Source organism: Mustela putorius, unplaced genomic scaffold (assembly GCF_011764305.1).
Source record: "Mustela putorius furo isolate JIRA1106 unplaced genomic scaffold, ASM1176430v1.1 tig00000129_pilon_pilon_pilon, whole genome shotgun sequence".
Taxonomy (NCBI): domain Eukaryota; kingdom Metazoa; phylum Chordata; class Mammalia; order Carnivora; family Mustelidae; genus Mustela; species Mustela putorius.
The window spans coordinates 52659307-52678284 of NW_025421290.1; the positions used below are offsets into that span (position 1 = coordinate 52659307).

General features: G+C 68.2%; 2 protein-coding genes across 2 annotated transcripts; both read left to right on the forward strand.

Moving 5' to 3' along the window:
- The first annotated feature begins 5594 nt into the window (after positions 1 to 5594).
- On the forward strand, positions 5595 to 7213 carry CRIP1 (cysteine rich protein 1). Its single transcript, XM_045074573.1, has 5 exons — positions 5595 to 5744; positions 6611 to 6705; positions 6779 to 6836; positions 6941 to 6987; positions 7086 to 7213. Exons 1-4 carry the CDS (start codon positions 5705 to 5707, stop codon positions 6979 to 6981), a joined length of 234 nt encoding a protein of 77 aa, XP_044930508.1. The 5' UTR covers positions 5595 to 5704; the 3' UTR covers positions 6982 to 6987; positions 7086 to 7213.
- A 1328-nt stretch (positions 7214 to 8541) lies between these two features.
- TEDC1 (tubulin epsilon and delta complex 1) lies at positions 8542 to 17383 on the forward strand. The gene is made up of 8 exons (XM_004782047.3): positions 8542 to 9160; positions 9248 to 9326; positions 9725 to 9927; positions 10437 to 10592; positions 11783 to 11881; positions 14103 to 14189; positions 14558 to 14725; positions 15634 to 17383. Exons 1-8 carry the CDS (start codon positions 9020 to 9022, stop codon positions 15955 to 15957), a joined length of 1257 nt encoding a protein of 418 aa, XP_004782104.2. The 5' UTR covers positions 8542 to 9019; the 3' UTR covers positions 15958 to 17383.
- The last annotated feature ends 1595 nt before the right edge of the window (positions 17384 to 18978 follow it).

Consider the following 18978-nt stretch of genomic DNA (forward strand, 5'->3'; position numbering starts at 1 on the left):
GCAGGCCCCCATGTCCAGCAGTGCCCGGCCGCCTTCCTCCCAGGCAGTCCAGTCCAGCTGTGCCCACTGTGGGCAGCGGTGTCTCCTTCCATCTGGCCAGCCTGGGGGTGCAGCCAGCATGCGCGGGGCAGGTGGCCTGCAGTAGGCGGGACACCGCAGCAGGTACCCCAGGGGCAGCCAGCGCCCGCCACACACACACGGGAGGCTCACGCAGGCCCCGGCGCTCCGCGCAAGCTCCGCGGAAGACCCCCACCTCCCGCCCAGGCCTGACCGCCGGTGGGCTGGACGTTTCTGACCACGGGCTGCCCACCCTGGCTGCGGTGTTGGATGGGAAATGCCTGCCCCTTGCGGCGCAGGGAGCTGTTAAGGGCACAGCTCGGGCCCTCCCTGGGGAGCCTCCAGTGGAAACTATGTGGGGAGCGGACGTGGTGGCAGCGTGCCCTTTCCCGGAGCCCGAGCGGCCGCGGCCTCGCGGCGCGTGAAAGCCTGCTCGGCCGCGCCGGGGTGAGGGGCGGGGACCGCCCGGGGACACAGTGCACCCCGGCCCAGGGCGCTGGCAGGGGGAGGCGCCTCCCATTTCCTGCGGGCGGAGGATGACGCGCGCCTTGTTTGTTGCCAGCGGTTGTCATGGAAACCGGGGCGGTGCCGCCACCCGCGGTCGGGCGCCGGGCGCTAGGCGTGACGGGGGGGGGGGGGGGGGGGGCGGCCCGCGCTCCGGGAAGCCCCGACCAGCTGCGTGCCTCCTCCGACGCCCGCAGCCCCGGACGCTCCCGCAAGAGGCCGGGGAGGCGGGAATGGGCTCGTGTGCTCCCGCGCCGCGCTGGGCCCTGTCCCCCGCCTGGCCTCCACCCCTGCCCCTCAATTTCGTGCGAGCTGGTGGGGCGGCCCTGACATGCCATCTAGCGGCCTCCTTCCCGGTCCAGAAGCCCAGGGCCACGCGTGGCGTCCAGGCCGGCCTTCACCGCCCTGCTCCCCAACTGAAGGCCGCCCCCTCCCAGGTCCAGGCTTCCAAAGCTGGGGAAAGCCGGGCCCTGCCAAGGTCCTGGGCCGCTCCGGTGGCGCAGGCTCGTGTCCCCGGTGTGCGGTGGGGTCAGCGCTCCCTGCTCTTCCCTCTGCCTCCACTTCCCCAAAGCCCAGATCCTGGATTGCCATGTTCTGGACCTCCAGCCTGGCTCCTTGCAGGGGGACCCAGCATCACCTCTTGGCGCGCGTGCCCCAGATGGAGGCTCTCTGAGGACCCTACCCAGGGTCAGGCCAGCCTCCCTGAATTTCTTCAGGGCCGGTGGAGGGAGACAGGATTCCTTCCCGTCCCTCGTCTGAGCTCCAGCTCACTGGCCACTGGCTGTGGTCCCAGGGGCTGAGTGTCGGCGCTACACCAGGTGCAGACTGGCAGGGGACAGGGGCAGCCAGGTGTAGGCAGCACAGGGCTTGGCTGGCTTCCCGGAGTGGGGGGAGGGGCTCGGGGCTCATGAAAAGGCTCAGCTGCTGGGCTGGTGAGGCTAGAATTTGAGGCGGTTCTGCATGGGCTTTGGCCCCAGGACAGATTCTTGGAACAAGGCTCAGCCTTCAGGGGGAGGAGGGGGCCCCGATCTGGCCGGACTGTGGACCCCAGGCAGGGCTGACAGAAGGAGCTCAAGGTCGTATCTGCATGCCAGTCCTGCTTCCAAGAGAGCAGGAGAGGAGCTGCCCTCTCTCCTGTACTGGATGAGGCCCGGGTGGACCGGAGCAGAGTCCTTCCGGGAAAGTGCAGTGTCCGAGGGTCCAAGGAGAGGCCGTCAGGGGCCCAGCGGTCCCACTCTGGGGCAGAACCTCGGAGCAGACAGGGGGTCCCGGGGGAAAAGCTGCTGAAAATAGGCCCTGGGAATGTCTGAGTGTCCATGACTCAGCTGAGCCTGGGGAAAGGGCAGGGGTGGACCCTGGAGAGGGAGGCCAGCAATTGCCCTGGGGCGTTTGGCCATTCAGCCTTAGGAGGGAACAACCTGATGCTTGTCCACATTGAGGAAGGGGCCTGGAGCCTGGGGCACTGCGTGGGGGCTTCGAGAACGGTGGGGGAGGCCAGAGCATGAATCTCACACCACGGAGGGAGGGAGGGCAGGGAGGACTGGCCGGCTCCCTCTGCCAGTGCTGGTGGGTGGCCGGCCCCACGGGTGGGTTCCTCAGGGGTCACTGGGGTCCAGCCTCGCCTTCGCTGGCTCTCAGGTGCCTGGACCCCGAGTACTGCTGGGGAGCCGCCTCTGGCCTTCTCTGCAATTGTCCTGCAGGGCAGGCCCCTCCTGGTTCCCACATGGGTCCCCGGCTAGGCCCGGGCGGTGCATGGACAGGCAAGGGCATGGGGATGTGGGAGGGAACGATGAGCAGATGGAGGTGGCCTTGCACAGTGCCCCTGAGCCCCACCGCGGCCGCCTCCAGCTCTCAGGGTCCTGGGGTCCCAGTGCCAGGTGGGGCGTTCTGAGCAGAAAGACCGCCGGGGGCAAGCAGCTGAGCTGCTCGGTGCCTTGGTCCTGGCCACTTAGTCCCTTGGGCCCCAGACACAGCCCTTGTGCACTAGTGGGTGAGGTGTGGGGAGGCTACACCTCACCGTGTCCTCCGTTTGTTCAGGTAACAAAGGCCAACTGTGCCCACAGAAGAGTGGGGCGGGGGGTGGAAGTCTGGGCAGGGCAGGTCTGGGTCTTCTTGGTCAGCTTGATCCCCTGGGCCGGGTCAGTGCTGCTCCCCTGGTGCCGCGGGAGCCAGAGGAGCCGATGGGAGTAGGAGGCCTTGCAGGTGGCCAGGCCCAGGTCTCCAGGGAGGCTGTCCAGGCCCCGACGGGTACCCAGCCAAGCCTGAACCCGGGGGTGCGCCTGGACATACAGTCTGGGGGCTGATGGGGGCCCCGCTGCCTGAGGGAGGCAAGTCGGGTGGGGTGCTCAGGGGAGCTGGAGGAGCGTGCCAGTCTGTGGCCGGAGGTTTGGGAGGGTGCCAGGGAGTGTGTGTGTGTGTGTGTGTGTGTGAGTGAAAAACTGTGCTGTGTCCCAACCAGCAGGCCGGTCACATGGCCCTTGGCCCCCCTTTGACAGCCTCCACTCTGTAGCCCCGTGACCATGGCAACAAGGAATCCCAGCAAGGAAAGCTCGCAGGAACCTCGTCATCCCAGTCTTCAAAGGGGGGCTCCCCCATGGTGGGTGGGGCTGGAGTCACAGTGAGGGGGCATCCCTGGGGTGAGGTGGCTGGAGGAGAGGGCAAGGCTGGCTCTCCGCCCCACCTGCCTGGAGCCTGAAGGTGGGCTGGAGGTGTGGGCTGGACGGGGAGCCAGGGGACGCAGACCAATGCACTCAGACACAGCCGAGTCCGCGGGCACCAGGACACACGTGGGCGCAGCCGGGCACCCCCTGTGGGGCCCAGCATCCTGCCCCGGAGCTCAGGCCTCTGCCCTGCAGGGCGGCCTTCTCAGGAAGATACAAGGGGGTATGTGCGACGCGTGTGGAACCGGAGCCCCGGGATCCACTGGGACAGAACCCCACCCCCGCATCACCAGTGGTCTTGGCCCTCGGGCCCTTGTCCTCCTGCTGCTGTGCCTGCCTCTCTGGCCTGTCCACACTGCTGTCCCCTCCTGTGTGTCCCCGACTGCCCCGCCTTCCACGCTGCTGCTCTTCCCCCAGTCTAGAGCCAGGCCAGAGAAGTCAGGACCACCCCCCCAGCCCCCCGCCACCTCCCCCACCGTCAGCAGCGGCATCGTCACCTGCCAGGAAGACACCGAGGGACGAGGGGTGGGCGTGCGGGGGGAGGTAGGGCTCATGGCCTTACCTCTAGAACCCATCCTGTGCGGTGCCAGCGCCAGGCAGAGGGGCCAGTGGACCCAGAGGCGAGTGCTGAGGCTTCAAGGCTGGAGCAGGCCGGTGACCCTGAGTGGGAGTCTGGGGATCCCCCTGTGCATGGTGCACAGCCAAGCTCCTGAAGGTGATGGACAACCGGCCACTCAGAGTTTCGTGGATGTGGTGTGAGCCTTGCAGACCCCAAAGCCTGCTGTGCCGAGTCCAGCTGGGGGCAGAACTGTGGCCTCAGAAAGGGGGTCATGGGGAGCAGGGCTGACTAGAGGGAAGCGTGAGGAGCAGGACATAAGGGCGTGCGGTCCACTGTGCCGTCTGCCCAGGGGCTTGGCTCTTAGACCCCCGGAGCGGCCACACTCACCCCAAGCCAGGCCTCCCCGGGGGAGGAAGGATGGGGTCACCCACGGCTTCTCTCCTCCCTCCCCGTGGCAGGCAAGGGGACTATGGGGGGTAGGTGGGCTTTGGGGGCACTGGGTGCTGTCAGGGCTGAGTGCCTTTGTGGGGAGGCCGGGAGCCCCTGGGACCTCTTGGAGGATGGTCTCCCGCCCCTTCCATGAAGATGGGGCCTGGAGAAGCGCAGGGACGGTCTTGTTTGGAGAGACGGGTGTGTCCGGGGAGCTGAGGTCGCTGGCAGCTGAAGGGAGGGGCCGGACACAGGGGAGGAGGGCCGCGCAGCGGGGGCTGGCCTGGGCTGAGGGAGCACGGAGTCGGGGCAGGGGAGCCAAGGAACTGGGTGCGGTGCCACCGAGCGGAGAGGGGAGGGGTCCGCAGAGGAGGGGACGGCCCCCCCCAGCGGGGAGAGAGGGAGGTGGAGAGGCCAGCGGGTCACCAGGAGGGAGGACCCCAGGACGGAGGACGGTTCGGGAAGCAACGCCCTCCAAGCAGGGATTTCCGAGTGGGGGAAGGAGGCGGGGGCCCCACCCAGGCCTGGGCTAGAAGGGGGGGATGGGAGACACCACCCGGCGCCTGGGCCCCTCCACTCCGGGGGTGGCTGGAGTCCGATGGTCTCTTCCTGGCACGGCCCCGCTGGCCCTGGGCGGTGGACCGAACCACTCCCGCCGTGCCCGCTCGGGCCCTTCCCGCGGAGATAAGGCGCCCTCACTAGATGAGATGCCCTGGACATGGCCGCCTCCACCTGCCCCGGCAAAGCCGCCCGCCCCCGCACGGATCCCTGATATCGCGGAGGGAGAGGACGCCCCGTGTCGCGGTCCCCTCCAAGTTCCCCGGGCTGCTGTCCCGTGGTCTTCTCGGGCCGCGGCGGGGGTGGGGGGCCCAGAAGAGGCCGGGATGTCCCGTGGGGGCGGGGAACTGGGGAGCGCCGGGCCTCCTGGCTCCGCGTGGGCTTAAAGCCGGAGGGGAGTTTTGGGGGACTACTAACCCTAACCGGGCTGAGACGTCCCCGGTAATCTCCAGCCCTCAGTCTGGGACGGGGTCGGGTCCAAGTGTGCGAGACGTCCGCCCGCGCTGGTTTCCATGTATTTGCATTTAAGCGTCGACTGTCCTCTCCCTGGCTCCCGAATGCCTGGCGGCTCGGGCACGTGTCGGGGGCCTGGGGTACGGCTGGGGAGCCCCTCCCTAGACCCTAGACCTTAGGCGGGGGGCAGGGCTTCAGTGCATCCGCACGGGTCCCGCGCTCTCCCCGGACAACCCTCCCCGGCGGTCCGCTGGGCCCGGGCGCTGCCGGAGGCGGGGGTGGACCAGACGACCTTTCTTAGCGGCTTGGCCTGGAACCCAGGTCCTTGGGTCCACAGCCAGGACTCAGGGGGCGGGGCTCGAAGGGCGGGTCTCAAGGGGGCGGGGTCTTGGGGTCCCTGAAAGGCGCGCACCCGGCGGGACCCACCCAGTCCCGGTCTCCTGTTTGCTCCCGCTCAGTGGTCTGCGCCGGACCCCCAGCCGCCATGCCTAAGTGCCCCAAGTGCGACAAGGAGGTGTACTTTGGTGAGCGTTCCCCGCCTACCCCAGCTCAGCCCCGGCCGGGAGTGCGCGCCCCGCGCCGCCCCCACGAGGAAGCGCGGCCCAGGGGCGACCCGGCCAGGCCCCTCCGGAGGGCCGCGCGCGCCGGGGGCCCGGGGGGCCGCGTGCCGAGAGCCGACGCTCCAGCCCTGCCGGCGACCGCCTGGGTGTGCGGGTCAGGACCCCGGCGTCGGATGGCCCTGTCTCTGCTGATTCCGGGTCTCCGCCCCGCTCTCTACCTGTCGGTCCCGCTGGGTCGCCCCTTGTCTGGGTCCCCCTTTCTTCAGGTGTCCCCGTCGCTGGGTCTCCCCCGCTCTCCCGCCCCCCGTCGGCGCGCCCCGGGCGGGGACCGCGCGGCCGAGGGAGAAGCGCTGCGTTCTTGCCGCCCCTCTCATCGCTAAGCAGAAACAGACGCGGAAACCGGCGCCCGGGGCGCGATCCCGGGCGCGCTCGGAACCGGGCGCCGCCTCCCTGTCCCGCGCCCCGGGGCCCACCCAGGGGAGGAAGTGCGAAGTGTCTCTCCCGCCTCCGCCCCCAGAGAAGGGCGCCCTGCACGCCCCACCCGTACAGCGCCGCGGGTCACCCATGCCCCCGCCCCCGGCGCTCCGGGTCTCCTCCAGCAGTACCACCCCGCGCCCCCTCCCGTTTGGCCGGATTGGCGCAGGGGACTGGAGGTGCCCCCCCCCCACTGATGGGGCACAGTGCTGAGACCCGGGGTGGGCCACCAGGCGCCCCGGGTGAGACCAAGGGCAGAGGGAGCTGGAGAAGGCTGCTGTGAGTAGGTGGCGGTGCCCTGTGACCCCAGAGCAGGGTCTTATACTGGGTGTGGGGCACCGTCTGTGCCTCTGCAGCTGAGCGGGTGACCTCTCTGGGGAAGGACTGGCATCGGCCTTGCTTGAAGTGTGAGAAATGTGGGAAGACGCTGACGTCAGGGGGCCACGCTGAGGTAGGTGGGGCCTGGAGGGCCGCAGGGGCGCGGGGTGAGGGCGGACAGCCCCTCATGGCCCTTCTCCCTGCAGCATGAAGGCAAGCCTTACTGCAACCACCCCTGCTACGCCTCCATGTTCGGGCCTAAAGGTATGCTTCCCCCGCCGGCACCCAGATCCCCCCCACCCCCCAGCCTGCCCTGAAGGTGTGGTTCCCCGGGCCACCCCTAACCTGCCTCCTCTTTTTTCCTGCAGGTTTTGGGCGGGGTGGAGCTGAGAGTCACACTTTCAAGTAAACCCAGGTACCAGCCCAAACCATCAGGCCTTCGGGATGGTCCCCTCACTCCCGGGGGAGGTCTGACTGCTCTCTGGGTCTGCATTCACCTTTCTCTCTGCGCAGGTCATGGGAACACTGTCCCCGGCTGCCCACCGGGCCACTGCCCCTCCAGGCTGATTGCAGGCCTTATCCTCAGGCAACCGGGGCCCTCTGTCGACTCCCATGCCCTCAATAAAGTTGAACACTCAGAAGCCTTGGCTACGTGTGCAGAGGACGGGGAGAGGATTTGGGGGGGCATGGTGGTGGGGAGCTGCCGCTGGCTGCTGTGATGGCTCTTCCTACCGCACCTGGCCTTGTGGCTCACTGCCCTGCGGGGTGCTGTGCTGGGGGCCTCCCAGCCTGAAGCTTCCTCTACAAGACAAGTGGCTGGCCACCCAGGAAGGGCCACGCTGGCTCCAAGCTCTAGCTCCCAGCCTAGTAAATGCCGCAGCCTCCGGAGGTTGTGGGATCAGTCCAAGCTGTGCTCACCCTGGTTCCGTTTTTGAGCAGCTCTGGGGGAGTTGTGGTGAGGCGTCCTGCTTGCTCTCTCCACTTCCTGCCCCACCCTTGCCCCCATTACCACCCGCCCTGACGGAACAGGCCAGCCATGTTCCTGCACGGGCATGAACTTAGACACCCCTCGGCTCCCGCCCCCCACGCCGCACAGAGCGGCCAGCCACTAAATGGCGAACTTGACTGTCTGGGCAGTGGATAGTTGGGGGCTTTCTGGAAACTCCCAGGTCAATTCCAGCAGTACCTGCAGACTAGGCCACACGCAGAGCCTCCCCATTCCCTCCTGGCCACTCGGCCTCCAGCCCCGGCAGAGGGCCACCCCTCCCAGGCCTCGGCCTTCTCCAGCGTTTTGCAGGCCTGAGCTGGACAGTCTGGTGTGGGGAGGGCTCCTCAAGGGCCACCTGTAGGGTGGGGGAAGGTTACTGGGGGGCTTGCAGAACTCGGGCAGGGTGGAAGACCGGGGTGGGAGGGGACAGACCGTGCCCAAGCGAGGCGCGGGCTTCCCCGTGGACCCTGGGAGGGTGGGGGCTGGGGGCGTCGCGCCAGCGCGCGGGGTCGGGGTGCGCAGGAAGAGCTGCACCCGGTGCTGGGAGGGGCAGCGCCGAACGAGGCCGCGGAGGCTCCTGCCTCCTCCGGGTTCTGGGGCCTAGCGGGCAGCTCACAGCCGGGACGCGTGCGGCGCGGATCGCCGGCGGCCAGAGCGGGTGGGTCAGGGCTGTGGTCTTTATTCTGGCGTCGGCAGAGCGGGCTGCGGGGACCAGGCCGGGCCGAGCGGAAGGGGGCGCTGGAGGCGGGGACGGGGCCTCCTGCGTGGGAGCCGGCGGTGCCGGAGCCGAGGGCTGGCGACGGTGAGGACCGCGGCGGGGGCGCGGGGACCCGCCGGGACGCGCTTCCTTGCAGGCGTGGCCACGGCCGCCGCGCGGAGGGGCGCGTGGGCCGCCGGCTCGGGCCGCTCCGCCGCCAGGAGGTGGGATTTACCCGCCGCACGTTCAGAACCGGCCCGCGCGGGCCGCCGGCTCTAGCCGGGGCGCGGGGCTCTCAGGCGGGGGCGCTGCCGTTCGGGGCGGACGCGCCGCCTCCCTGTCCGCGCGCGCTGTCGGACTCCGGAGCCGCGGCCGCCGGGGACCCGCCAGACCGCCAGGAGCCCCTGGCGCGCCCGCCCGGCCGGGCTTCGCGGAGGCGGAGGGGCTCGGGAGCGCGCGGCCGCGGACGCACGCGCGGTCGCTCCGCGGCCTCCGGCGCGAGGCTGGGCGGGGCGCTGGGGGGCGGGGCCTGAGCGAGGCGGGTCCGCGCGCTTGGGCCCCAGGGCGGACCCCGCGGAGCTCTCGACGTCAATTGGCCCGTGCCGCCCCGGAACGGCCTCCGCACTGGACAGGACAGACATCACTCAAAGGCCCCGGTGCCGCTCACTGGGCCGGCGCTGGAGGCGTGTCCCCGCCCGCTCGGGGACCGGGCGTGTGCCCAGCGCGGCGGCCGCGGCGCGCTCTCCGAGGGAAGCCGGCTGCATGGGGCGGCGGCGGCGCCGTGGGGGCCGGGAGCACGCGGTCGGGGCCCTGCCCGAGGCCATCGCCGCTCTGAGTCAGACGCTGCCCGCCGGGCCCAGCCCCGAGATCTTCCGCCGCGCCAAGTTCGACCGTCCGGAGGCGGTGAGGCCCAGGGGGCGGGGGCCGGGGGCCCGGGCGGACGCAGGGAGGCGGCCGGCCCCGCCGAACGCCGCTCTTTGGTTCCCCCAGGCCCCGGCGCTCTGGCAGCTGCTCTTCCGCGCGCTCTCGCCGCCGGCGGCCGCCGGCGCCCGGGCTTCCCCTGCCCTCGGTAAGCCCCGCCTTCCCCGTAAGGTCCGCCTACTCACCGCGGGTCCACCTGCTCGCGGAAGCCCCGCCCCAGTTATCCCCACCCCCACAGTAAACCACGCCCCCGAGGGCCGGCTCTATCCACTCACAAACCCTGTGCCTGGGCCCGCCTCCTGTAAAGCCCACTCCCGGTTAGCCCCGCCTCCCGGGTAAGAACCCGCCCCTACGGGCCCTGGCCCCGCCCCCTCCACCTGCTCGGGCAAAGCCCCGCCCGCCTCATGAGCCCCGCCCCCATTAGCTCTGATCCCCTCACCCTGTGCTGTGAGTATGGATTGTTCCCTCCAAACATGGCCTCTTCTTGGGGGTCGTGCCGAGTCTCCCCGTGGGCGGCCCCCTGAGCAGGCGGTCCTCCATCCCTAGGGGCCCAAGTCCGCCTGGTGAAGTCGGCGCTGTGCTCCCAGGGCTACCCCAGGCGGGTGCTGGCCCAGCTCCCCGAGGACGGCTCCCAGGGCAGCCGTGAGCTTCTGCTGGCGCTGGCCTGGCTGCTGGCCCGTGGGCCCCTGCTGGAACACCTGCTGGCCCGGACTCGCGTGTGGCTGGGTGATGAGATACCCCTGTGCCAGGTGCGTATGCCTGGAGGGGGCTGGGGGCTGGGGGCTGGCAGTCCCTGGTGTGCGGGCCTGGGCCAGCCCTCAGGTCGGCCCTGGGAGGGTCCGCATTTCCCCTCCCTGCTCCCGCCTGCTCACTGGCCCTCCTTCTGGGCAGGGTAGCCTGTGTGCTCATAGGGTGTGGCCCCCAAGTCTTTTTTTTTTTTTTTTTAAGATTTTAAAAAATTATTTATTTGACAGGCAGAGATCACAAGGGGAGAGGCAGGCAGAGAGAGAGGGGGAAGCAGGCTCACCGCCCAGCAGAGAGCCCGATGTGGGGCTCCATCCCAGGACCCTGGGATCATGACCCGAGCTGAAGGCAGAGGCTTTAACCCACTGAGCCCCCCAGGTGCCCCCCCCCCAAGTCTCCTCTTGGCAGCCCTGGGGGCCCTTGGCTGTCCCTCCAGGAGCCTCTTTTTTTCTGTCTCCCTTGGGGTCTCCACAGGGAATATGGGAGCAGGGTGTGACTCTTGTGCCCTCTTCAGTATGAAGCCCCGGCCAATCCTGGCCCACCTGCACCCTGCCAAGAAGCAGACGGCCCTGTGGACATACGCCACTTGCAGTGGCTGATGGGAAAGCTGCGCTTCCGGTGGCGAGACCTGATCACCAGTCAGCAAGAGCTGTGTGCCCTTCTGGGCAAGGTATTGTCCCCTGAGGACTGTCTACCCAGGGGCACTTACTCTCTGTGCTACAGGCTGTTGGCTGCCTCTCTCTGCCCGAGGCCTATCCATCCAGTCTGGAGCCTGGCCTTGGGCTGCTTGGGGCCCAGGCCTGGCTGGGAGCTGACCCGTTGGGCACTGCCCTGCAGTGGCCCAGAACCTGAGCCCAGGGCTTCAGATGGTCCAGGAGGGGTCCTAGGGCAGGTGGAGTTGGGCATTCCTTAGGCAGTGAGTCGTGGATCGGGGAGCCTGTGGGGTTGGCTTTCCTGGTTTCAGAAGTCATCAGAGCCCTCAGGCTCTGTCTCTGAGAAGAAATGGGTTCTGGGCCCTGGGGGAGCCGCTCCTGCCTGGGCCTGTTTCTGGAACCAAGGTACCTCTTCCTTCTCCCACATCCTGGGTGTAGGCTGATGGGCAGTAGGCAGCTTCTTTAGGGTTCCTGAGGGCAGGTAAGGCACAGCTTTGGGGGCACAGGTGCCTCGTACAGGTGTAGTACAAAGTCCAGGTTGAGAGGTGGCTGGGCAGGGAGGCTCGGACTCCCACCAGCAAAGGGCTCCTCCATGCTGGGCCCCCCACTCTGTACCTCTGCACCCTGGACCTGTGCACCTCTGCACCCCTGCGGAAGGCCTTTTGCTCCTTCAGTCCTTCTTGGAACCTGTGTCTCTCTTTCTTGGCTCAAGCTTCACTTGCTTGTCCTGGCTGGGACATGGCTAACCATGGCTATCATGGTTAACCTCCGTGATGCCTTCTGGTCTCACCTTGCCGGGAAGCCTTCCCTGCCCCCCAGACCCACTCTGTGTCCCCACCACTGGTTCCACCGGACCACCTAGTCCAGAGGCTGTTTCTCCCACCACATGGACCTGGCAGTTGATGAGCTTAGGGAGAAGCAGGGGTGCTCCATTCCATCCCCACCACACTCCTGGGAACTCTGTGGGATGGGGAAGCTGTAGGCAGGACCGCCCAATGTCCCTCCCCCTGCAGGGACCTCCTGGAGGGCCTTGGCCTGCGCTCCAGCAGTGCTGACTACTGTCCTAAGCCTGACCCTGGCCTGCCTTGGAGCACCTTGGCGAGGCGTGGCCAATTTCCTTGCCTATAAGGGAGGCTCCAAAAACCTCCCTCGGTGCTTGGAGAAGCGCCTCTTCCACCTCACCTGGGGTTCTCACTGCCTGTTTCAGATCCACTCCTATACTCGCGGCTGCCACAGTGACCGCGGCCTTGACCACCTGTCTGTTGCTGAGATCGAGCTGCTCAGGGACCCAGAGGGTGGCCGGCAGGTGAGGGCTGGTGTGTGTTGGTACCATAGGAGTGCAAAGCAGTGAGGTGGTGGGGGTTGAGGTGGGGAGGGACCTGAGGAGGAGGACCCAGCTGCCCAGCTTTGAGCCTGGGTGATTGCCCAACTTGCCATCTTGCTGGTGTGGGGGGCAGGAACGTCCTCAAGGCCTTCCCCAGCTCCCTAGACCGTCCAGTGGTGCAGGAATCTAGACCAGCTGCTGTGTGTATATGTGGCTGGGCATGGTTAGGGCCCCAGGGGCACAGGTATCTAGGCTGGGCTGGCAGCTGGGTCGGGGGGAGGGCGCTCTGGAATCACGGAAGACTGCTCAAGGGTTCAGGCTCATAGGGTAGGTGCCTGGCGTGCAGGGGTCATCTGGCAATTGAGGTGGTGGGAGGAGGGTCTAGCATGCCCCACACTTGGCTGAGTTTCTTTTCAGGAGACGGCATTTTGTCTTGGTTGTCTCCTTCCCTTGGGCTGCATGTCCAGGGAGTCCTGGGACAGGCCCAGGGCTGGCTGTCGCTTGAGGGCTGGGCTCTGGCACTTAGCATTGTCCAGCCTGGGGGACTCTTGGCCAGGCAGGAGGGCGGACGCTCAGGGCTGGAGTGGCCCCTCTTTCCAGGTCCCGCAGATCCTTGCTCTGGAGTCATGTGCTCCCTTTTGTGGGGTTGGGGTAGCCACCTGGGTTGTCTCCCAGGCCTGCGTCCCCGGCCAGTCCCTGGCTGGCCCTGCTCAGGCGGGCTGCACTGGTCCCTGAGGGTGCAGAGGCAGTGTCTCTGCGACCCGAGGTGCCCTTAGCTATGTCCCCTTCTATGGGTGACTCAGCGAGGCCCAGGCTTCCTGCCCTTGGGCCCCCGCCCCCAGGCTGGAGCAGAGCAGAAGCTGCACCAGCCCAGCCAGCTGTTGCCTGGGGCTCCGGCCTCTGTGTTGTGGGGGCTGTGGGGCTCCCCCTTGCCTCTGAGGCTGGGCTGTGTTGGTGCCGCAGGACGGCAGACAGCTCGAGGTGGATGGGGGTCACGGGTGGCTTCCTTCCAAGGTTTCTGGAGGGGGAGCCAGCAGAAGCCTGGGCCAGTGTACCCAGAGGGCCTGCACTCTTGGGACGGGTCCCAGAAGCTTCCGGAGTGATCTACGGTCGCTGCGCGAGGCCAGGCGTGCTGCGGCCTAGCTGGGCAGTGAGCGTGCGTGCTTCCTGGCTGCGGCTGCGGCCTTCTTACGTCCCGGTGCCTGGCCACAGGGCAGCAGGATGGAGCGGGGGGTGGGGGGTGTCTCAGGAGGCTCTAGCACTGGGCCCGAAAGTCGGAGGGCAGAGGCGACTGTTGCCTCTTCCTGTTGTGCTGCCTCCCTTTCCTGAAGCTGGGAAGGAGGGAGCACGTGGGGACTGGAACTGTGCACACGCTCGCGTGTGGCCTGCACCCTCCCCGTGTCTCCGCGCTCCCTTAGACCCACGGGTGGTCCTCTCCGTCGGTGAGCCTCCGAGCCACGCGTGCCTGTTGTGCAGGGTGTGGTGGTTGGGCAGAGCTCTTAGCTGGCCCCTGTCTTGGCCCCAGAACATGCTGCTGGGTTCCCAGGAAGCCCAGCATCTCTGTCTTCTAGAAGGAGCAGTGCCTGAGGCCAGTGTTGGCTGCTGCGTTCACAGAGGAGTCGTAGCAGGAAGGAGCCTGTGGCTTCCTGGTGGGGGTGGCGGGTGGGGGGTGGGGTGGGGGAGATGTGGGCCCCGGGTGGGGCTGGGGGAGGCCTGCACTGGACCTCCGCAGGGCTGAGTGGGCCCTCTGGTGGTGGGACTGGCAGGAGCTAGAACACATGGCCATCCCCGGACCCCCGTGTCTGGCTGGGGTCTGCACGTTTCGGACTGAGCCAGGTGGGTTGGGGGGTTCCCCCAGGAAGGGTTCCCTTCCCCAGAGCCTGGCAGTCTCCCCATCCTGGGCCTTCCTCCTCTGCCTGCGTCTCAGGTGCAGCCCCCAGTTAGTGAGGGGCGTGGGGCAGAGGTCCTGAGTCAAAGGTCCTTGTTGTCAGCGCCTGGCCCTATGGGGGCCCACCTTTGGGGCCAGTGTGGGGCCCACAGGTGTGGTCGGCCTGGTGGTCCCTGGCAGTGGGGCTGCCCTGCAGGGCGGGTGGCTGATGGGAGTGACCGGCTTGGGGGCAGAAGAGACATGATGGTTGTGTGGCCGGTGCTGGGGGTCCCAGTGGGGTTCTGACCTGGCCACGGTTTGTGGTTTGCTTTGCAGCTGCTTCAGAGGCTGGAGAGTGAGAACACACGCCTGGAGGCCGCCCTGGAGTGGCGGCGTCGGGAGCTGGTCTTCTGGCAGTGGATGGTGCGCCTGGCTCCCCGCCCTTCCCTGAGCCTTGACCACAGCAGCCCAGGGCGGGGCGGTCAGCTGTGCGCTTCCCAGACAGGAGGAGACGGGAGGTCCCGTACACATACACAGCCTCGCAGCTCGCGTTAGGACCCGGCTTGCCCCGAGTCGGGGCCTTCCGAGATGTCTGTGTGTCCCCACAAGTCTGGCCTTCGTGCCTCCCTGGCCTCGCGGCCTGCGGGCATGATCGGTGGCTGTCTGGGGCGGGGTGCAGGGGGGCCGCTGCCCGCAGGCCTCTGCCCTTCTGTCCCCTCTGGCTGTGGGCCGGGCTGTGCTAACGAGGCTGGGGCTCGCTGGCTGCCTCTTACTTGGGTCTCTCTCTGCAGGATACGGTCCTGGGCAGCTGCCCCCTGGAAGCCTCACCGGCCACATTTCTGCCCAGGGACCCCGCGCCGGGACCTGGCGAGTTGGAGCTGGTGGCCCGGGAGCTACAGAGCCTGCATGGGGAGTTGCAGGGGGCTGCGGAGCCCCGGCGGGCGGCCTGGGAGGCCAAGGTGGGGGCCTGGGGCGGACACGGGGAGCGGTGACACAGCCCTCGTGAAAGTCCTGCGGTTGAAGGCTGGGAGGCAGGGCAGACTGCAGCAGCCCTGGAGGGTGGTGGCCGGAGGCGTCCCGCTGTCCCGGCCCCCAGCCGCAGCCCCGTCCGCGTGCGGCAGTGCTCTCCACGAGCGGGACCAGCCACGGTCCCTTCGTGGTTCCTAAAGCGTCTCGGTGGAACTCGTGGGCACGCTTTCCCCCCAAAGCCTGTAGGGCCGCATGAAGAGCAGCCCGCAGCCCTTTGCCTCTGCTGTGGTGGCCGCAGGAGCGTGGCCCGTGCTGACAGGCATCTCACAAGCGGTCTGCCGCCGCGCAAGGCTTTGGACCAGAGCCCACTGAGGGCCGCACCTTGGGGACACAGCCTCTTCTCAGTCCCCCACCCCACAGAGCCTCTGGATGGGCCCGCCTGGAGGGTCAGAAGTGGCCTCCACAGGCCGTGTCCCCTCGGGCCGGCCTGCCGCACGGTCCCCATCCTGGGAGCGCTGGGCCCGGGGAGGCCAATTGAGCAGAGGACTGGGTGTGGGGGGCCGACACTGACCCTGGCGGGGTGGGTAGGTGGGTGGGGGGTCTGTGCTCGGCTCTGAGCGGGCCGAGGGGGCCTTGGTGATCTGTGGAGTGGGTCGCGCCTGCAGCTGCCGGCCCTGTCCCCAGGGCCCCTCCACGGGCTCAGGTGCTCCGTGTAAGGGCTGGAGGGGCCGGCACGGTGGTCGGCCCCCTTCCCAGGAGGAGTCGGATCTGGGCTGTCAGCCCTTCTCAGGGCGCTGCTGGGGGCTGGTGCTGGGGCCGAGGGGGCTCAAAGCCTGTGACCCGGGCCGGTGCGGCTGCCCCCGCCTCAGGACCTCCCCCTTCCCCCTCCCCCGTGCAGGCTGGAGGCTGCGGGCCAGAGTGGGGCGCTGCGCAGCGGGCCACACAGGAGGCTGTGGGACAGGACCTGGCCGCTCTGCAGCGGGCCTGGGAGCAAGGTGGGGCCCCGGCGCAGCCCCACAGGCCCTGCAGGCTGGTGAAGAGGGACACCAGAGCTGTGGAGGGCCCAGGCCTGCGGGCTGCCGAGCTGACTGGGGCGCTGAGGACCCGGGAAAGCCGCCTGGAGGCTGCACTGGGCCGGCTGCAGACACGGTGTCGGCAGGAGCTGGCCAGGCTGGCGGGAGCTGAGCCCGGCCTCATCTGGATCCTGCCGCCGGGTCGCTGAGGGCACGGGGGCGTGTCCTGCTGGAGGGGCACGGGCCCTGACGCCCTGAGCAGCCTCGGAGGAGCAGGTTTCCGGTGGCCCCAGGGATGCTGCAGACACGACCCCTTGGGCTGCTTGCCCTAAACTCTGGCCCATCCCTGCTTTGGGACATAGTGGAGGCAGACAGGACAGGTGTCTGGCGTTCAGGATCAAGAGAGTGTGCAGAAATAAGCTGTAGAGGCCTCCCTGCAGGGGTGAGGCCCTGTCCTGGTCCCCCCTCAGCCAGCCCTCCAGGTTCCCGTCTGGGGAGGGTCAGATCTGTGCTCAGGCCCAGGAAACGGGACCCTGGGTAGTGAGGCCCAAAGGGGGGCTAGTCCTGGGCTGCCCTGGAGCTGGAGGGTGAGGCACAGCCTGAAGCACGGACTGGGCCTCAGGGTCCTGGAGGAGCGGACGGCCCTGGAGGTCTCATCCACACTGTGTCCCACCTTGTGCCCGGGCCTGGTGTGTGTGCGTGTGTTGGGCAGGGATGCTGGCCGGGAGCCTGGGGATGGGGGATGCTCTTCCTTTCCTGGGGGCGGTGCTGGGGGTGAGGGGGAGGCCACTGTGGACAGAGGGGGCTTTGTTCGTGGGACTGTTCGGGGAGCTGGGCTCGGCCCTGACAAAGAGCCATCTGTCTGGGTGATGTGCCCCCAGCTCGCCGGAACAGGCCCCCTCCATCCCAGGGGCTCAGCCTTTCGCACCCCTCACCCAGCAGGCACAGACGGCCTTGCCCTGCCCCTCAGCCGGGACAGCTGAACCCCAGCCCGCTGCTAGGCAGGTGCGGGGCCTGTCGGCTGCTGCCAGCCGGGTCGGGCCCGAGGACGCGCTCACATCCTGGTCCCCACGGGACGTTCGCTCGTTGGCTTTGCTCGCTTGGCCAGGCTGTGCTGGAGCACCGCGCTGGTCTCGGCCCCCCCGACCCGGCCCTCATCCCTCGGGGGGGACACCCGGTGCTCCCTCTGCACTGGTCAGACCAGGCAGACTGGTCAGGAGGGCATTCCTGACCCTCTCCTCACGGGCCTGGCCCCTGCAGTCTCTGGGCCGGGGCCCTTCCCTCCCACCACAGCCCCCTTCCAGCCCCTTGTCAGAGTTCCAGCTGTGGTCCAGGGCTCACAGGGCCTCGACCATCTGCCCGCCGTCCTCTGAGTGTGTGGAGTCCCTTTTGGACTCTCTGCAGCCGACCCCTCTGCCTGCCATGCTCTCAGCTGACCTGACCGCCGGTGGGACCCTCCTCATCTGGGAAGCAAGCCCTCTCAAAGGTCCCTGCCTTCTGGGGACTGCCCTTGAGCCAGGACCCCCGTTGGCCCCTGGGAGCTCAATGTGTAGAAGCCAGAGGCACGCTCAGTTCTACGGGGCTGCCTGTGGTCAGACTGATCTGTGGATCCAATACAAGCCCGCTCAAAACCCCGGTCGTGTCTGTGTGACTTTGCTGTGGATGTGGGGGCACGTGGCTGGGTCCGGCCCGCAGAGGCCCAGCCTGGGCAGGGGAAGCGAGCGGGAGTGCTCTGCAGGCTCAGTGGCTGGCGGGAGGTGTCCGGAGAACTAGCGAGGCCCGTCCCCTCCCCTGGGGCCGCAGTTTGACACTCCCTGCCTCCCTGTGGGGACCGGACAGGTCCACAGGCCTGAGGCAGCCTCTGGAGCAGACGCAGGTGCCTGCGGAGCTCACTACGCCAGGCGGCCTGGCTGGGCTGGTGGGGGACAGCGGCGGACAGTGGGGTCCAGCGGGGGGCTGTGGGGTCCAGTGGGAGGTAGCAAGGCCGTGGGGGGAGTGCGGGCCCACGGGGGGCGGGGGGGCTGCTCTGGGCAGGCAGGTGTCTGAGGACGGCACGGGGGGAGCCCAGGTGCCCCAGGGAGACGGGACATTTTGTGCAGCTGTAGGGGCGAAGACCCCGCACTCCGTGACCCCCACCGACCTGCTGCTCCGAGGGCCCCAGGGAGACACGGAGAGACACGCCGCAGCAGAACCCTCTGTGACGTCGTGACCTGTGAGGACGTGTGGAGGAGACAGAGGCAGGAGCCCTGGGGAAGAGGGATCGGGGTTATAATGTGTCCCAGCCCGCAGGGTAGACACAGGCCGGGCTTGACCCAACACGGGGAGCAGTCCCCGCCCCGCAGCCACGCTGCCCGCCCCGCGCGACTGCGCTCACCGTGCCCCCTCCGTCCCTGGGCAGACACCTGCTTGCGCTTGCCCTTTGCCGAGCGGAGACTTCCGGTTCCGCCTTCAGCAGATGGGGCGTCCGGGGGCTCCTGGGTTCCGGCGGCTAGCGTCTGCGGACACGCGGCCTCTGCGCGTCACACGCTCGCCCGTTTCCTGCTCTTGGCTTTTTCCTTCGCGCCCACGTCTTCCGACATCAGAGTCACCCGCGCGTGTTGTCTGGTTTGCTCCGCGGTGCGCCGCTTCCCAGCGCCACCTCGGCCCGGAAGCGCCCTCTCCTCCCCGATGGGGCGCGTCCTCCCGGGTCAGTGCCGTCTGTCCCCCGGCCCGAGGAGCACCGGCAGGAGAGGCTCCGGGCGGAGACGTGATGCCTGTCCCTGCGGGTGTAGACCGCCTCCGTGGGGCCACGGTTTCCTTCTGGCCACGCGGCTAACGCGTCCTCCCTGGGCGGCAGGAGGCAGGAAGGCCGCTCTCCCTGGGCCAGGACGTGCACCCCAGTCTCCTCCGTGAACTGCTGGGCTCACTGGGTGCTTTCCGTGAAGCTTTGTGACGTGGGAACTTTGCTTCTGCTCTTAATTTCCTACGAGCGTTACCTACATCATAGATTTCCAACGCTTCGTCTTCACGACGGAGACAGCCGTCCGGGGTTCGTCAGGCTTCCGCAGTGAAGCACGCCACATTCGCACCAGCACTCTCTCCCACGAGGAGCCGGCCCGCATTCCTGTGAAAAGCCCTCTTTTAACTTAAAAACAAACAAACCACCCACATTTATTATCCTAGAAAGAGACCGTGTTGCATGGTGGAGGGCAGAGGGAGAAGCAGGCTCCCCGCTGGGCAGGGGCCGAGTG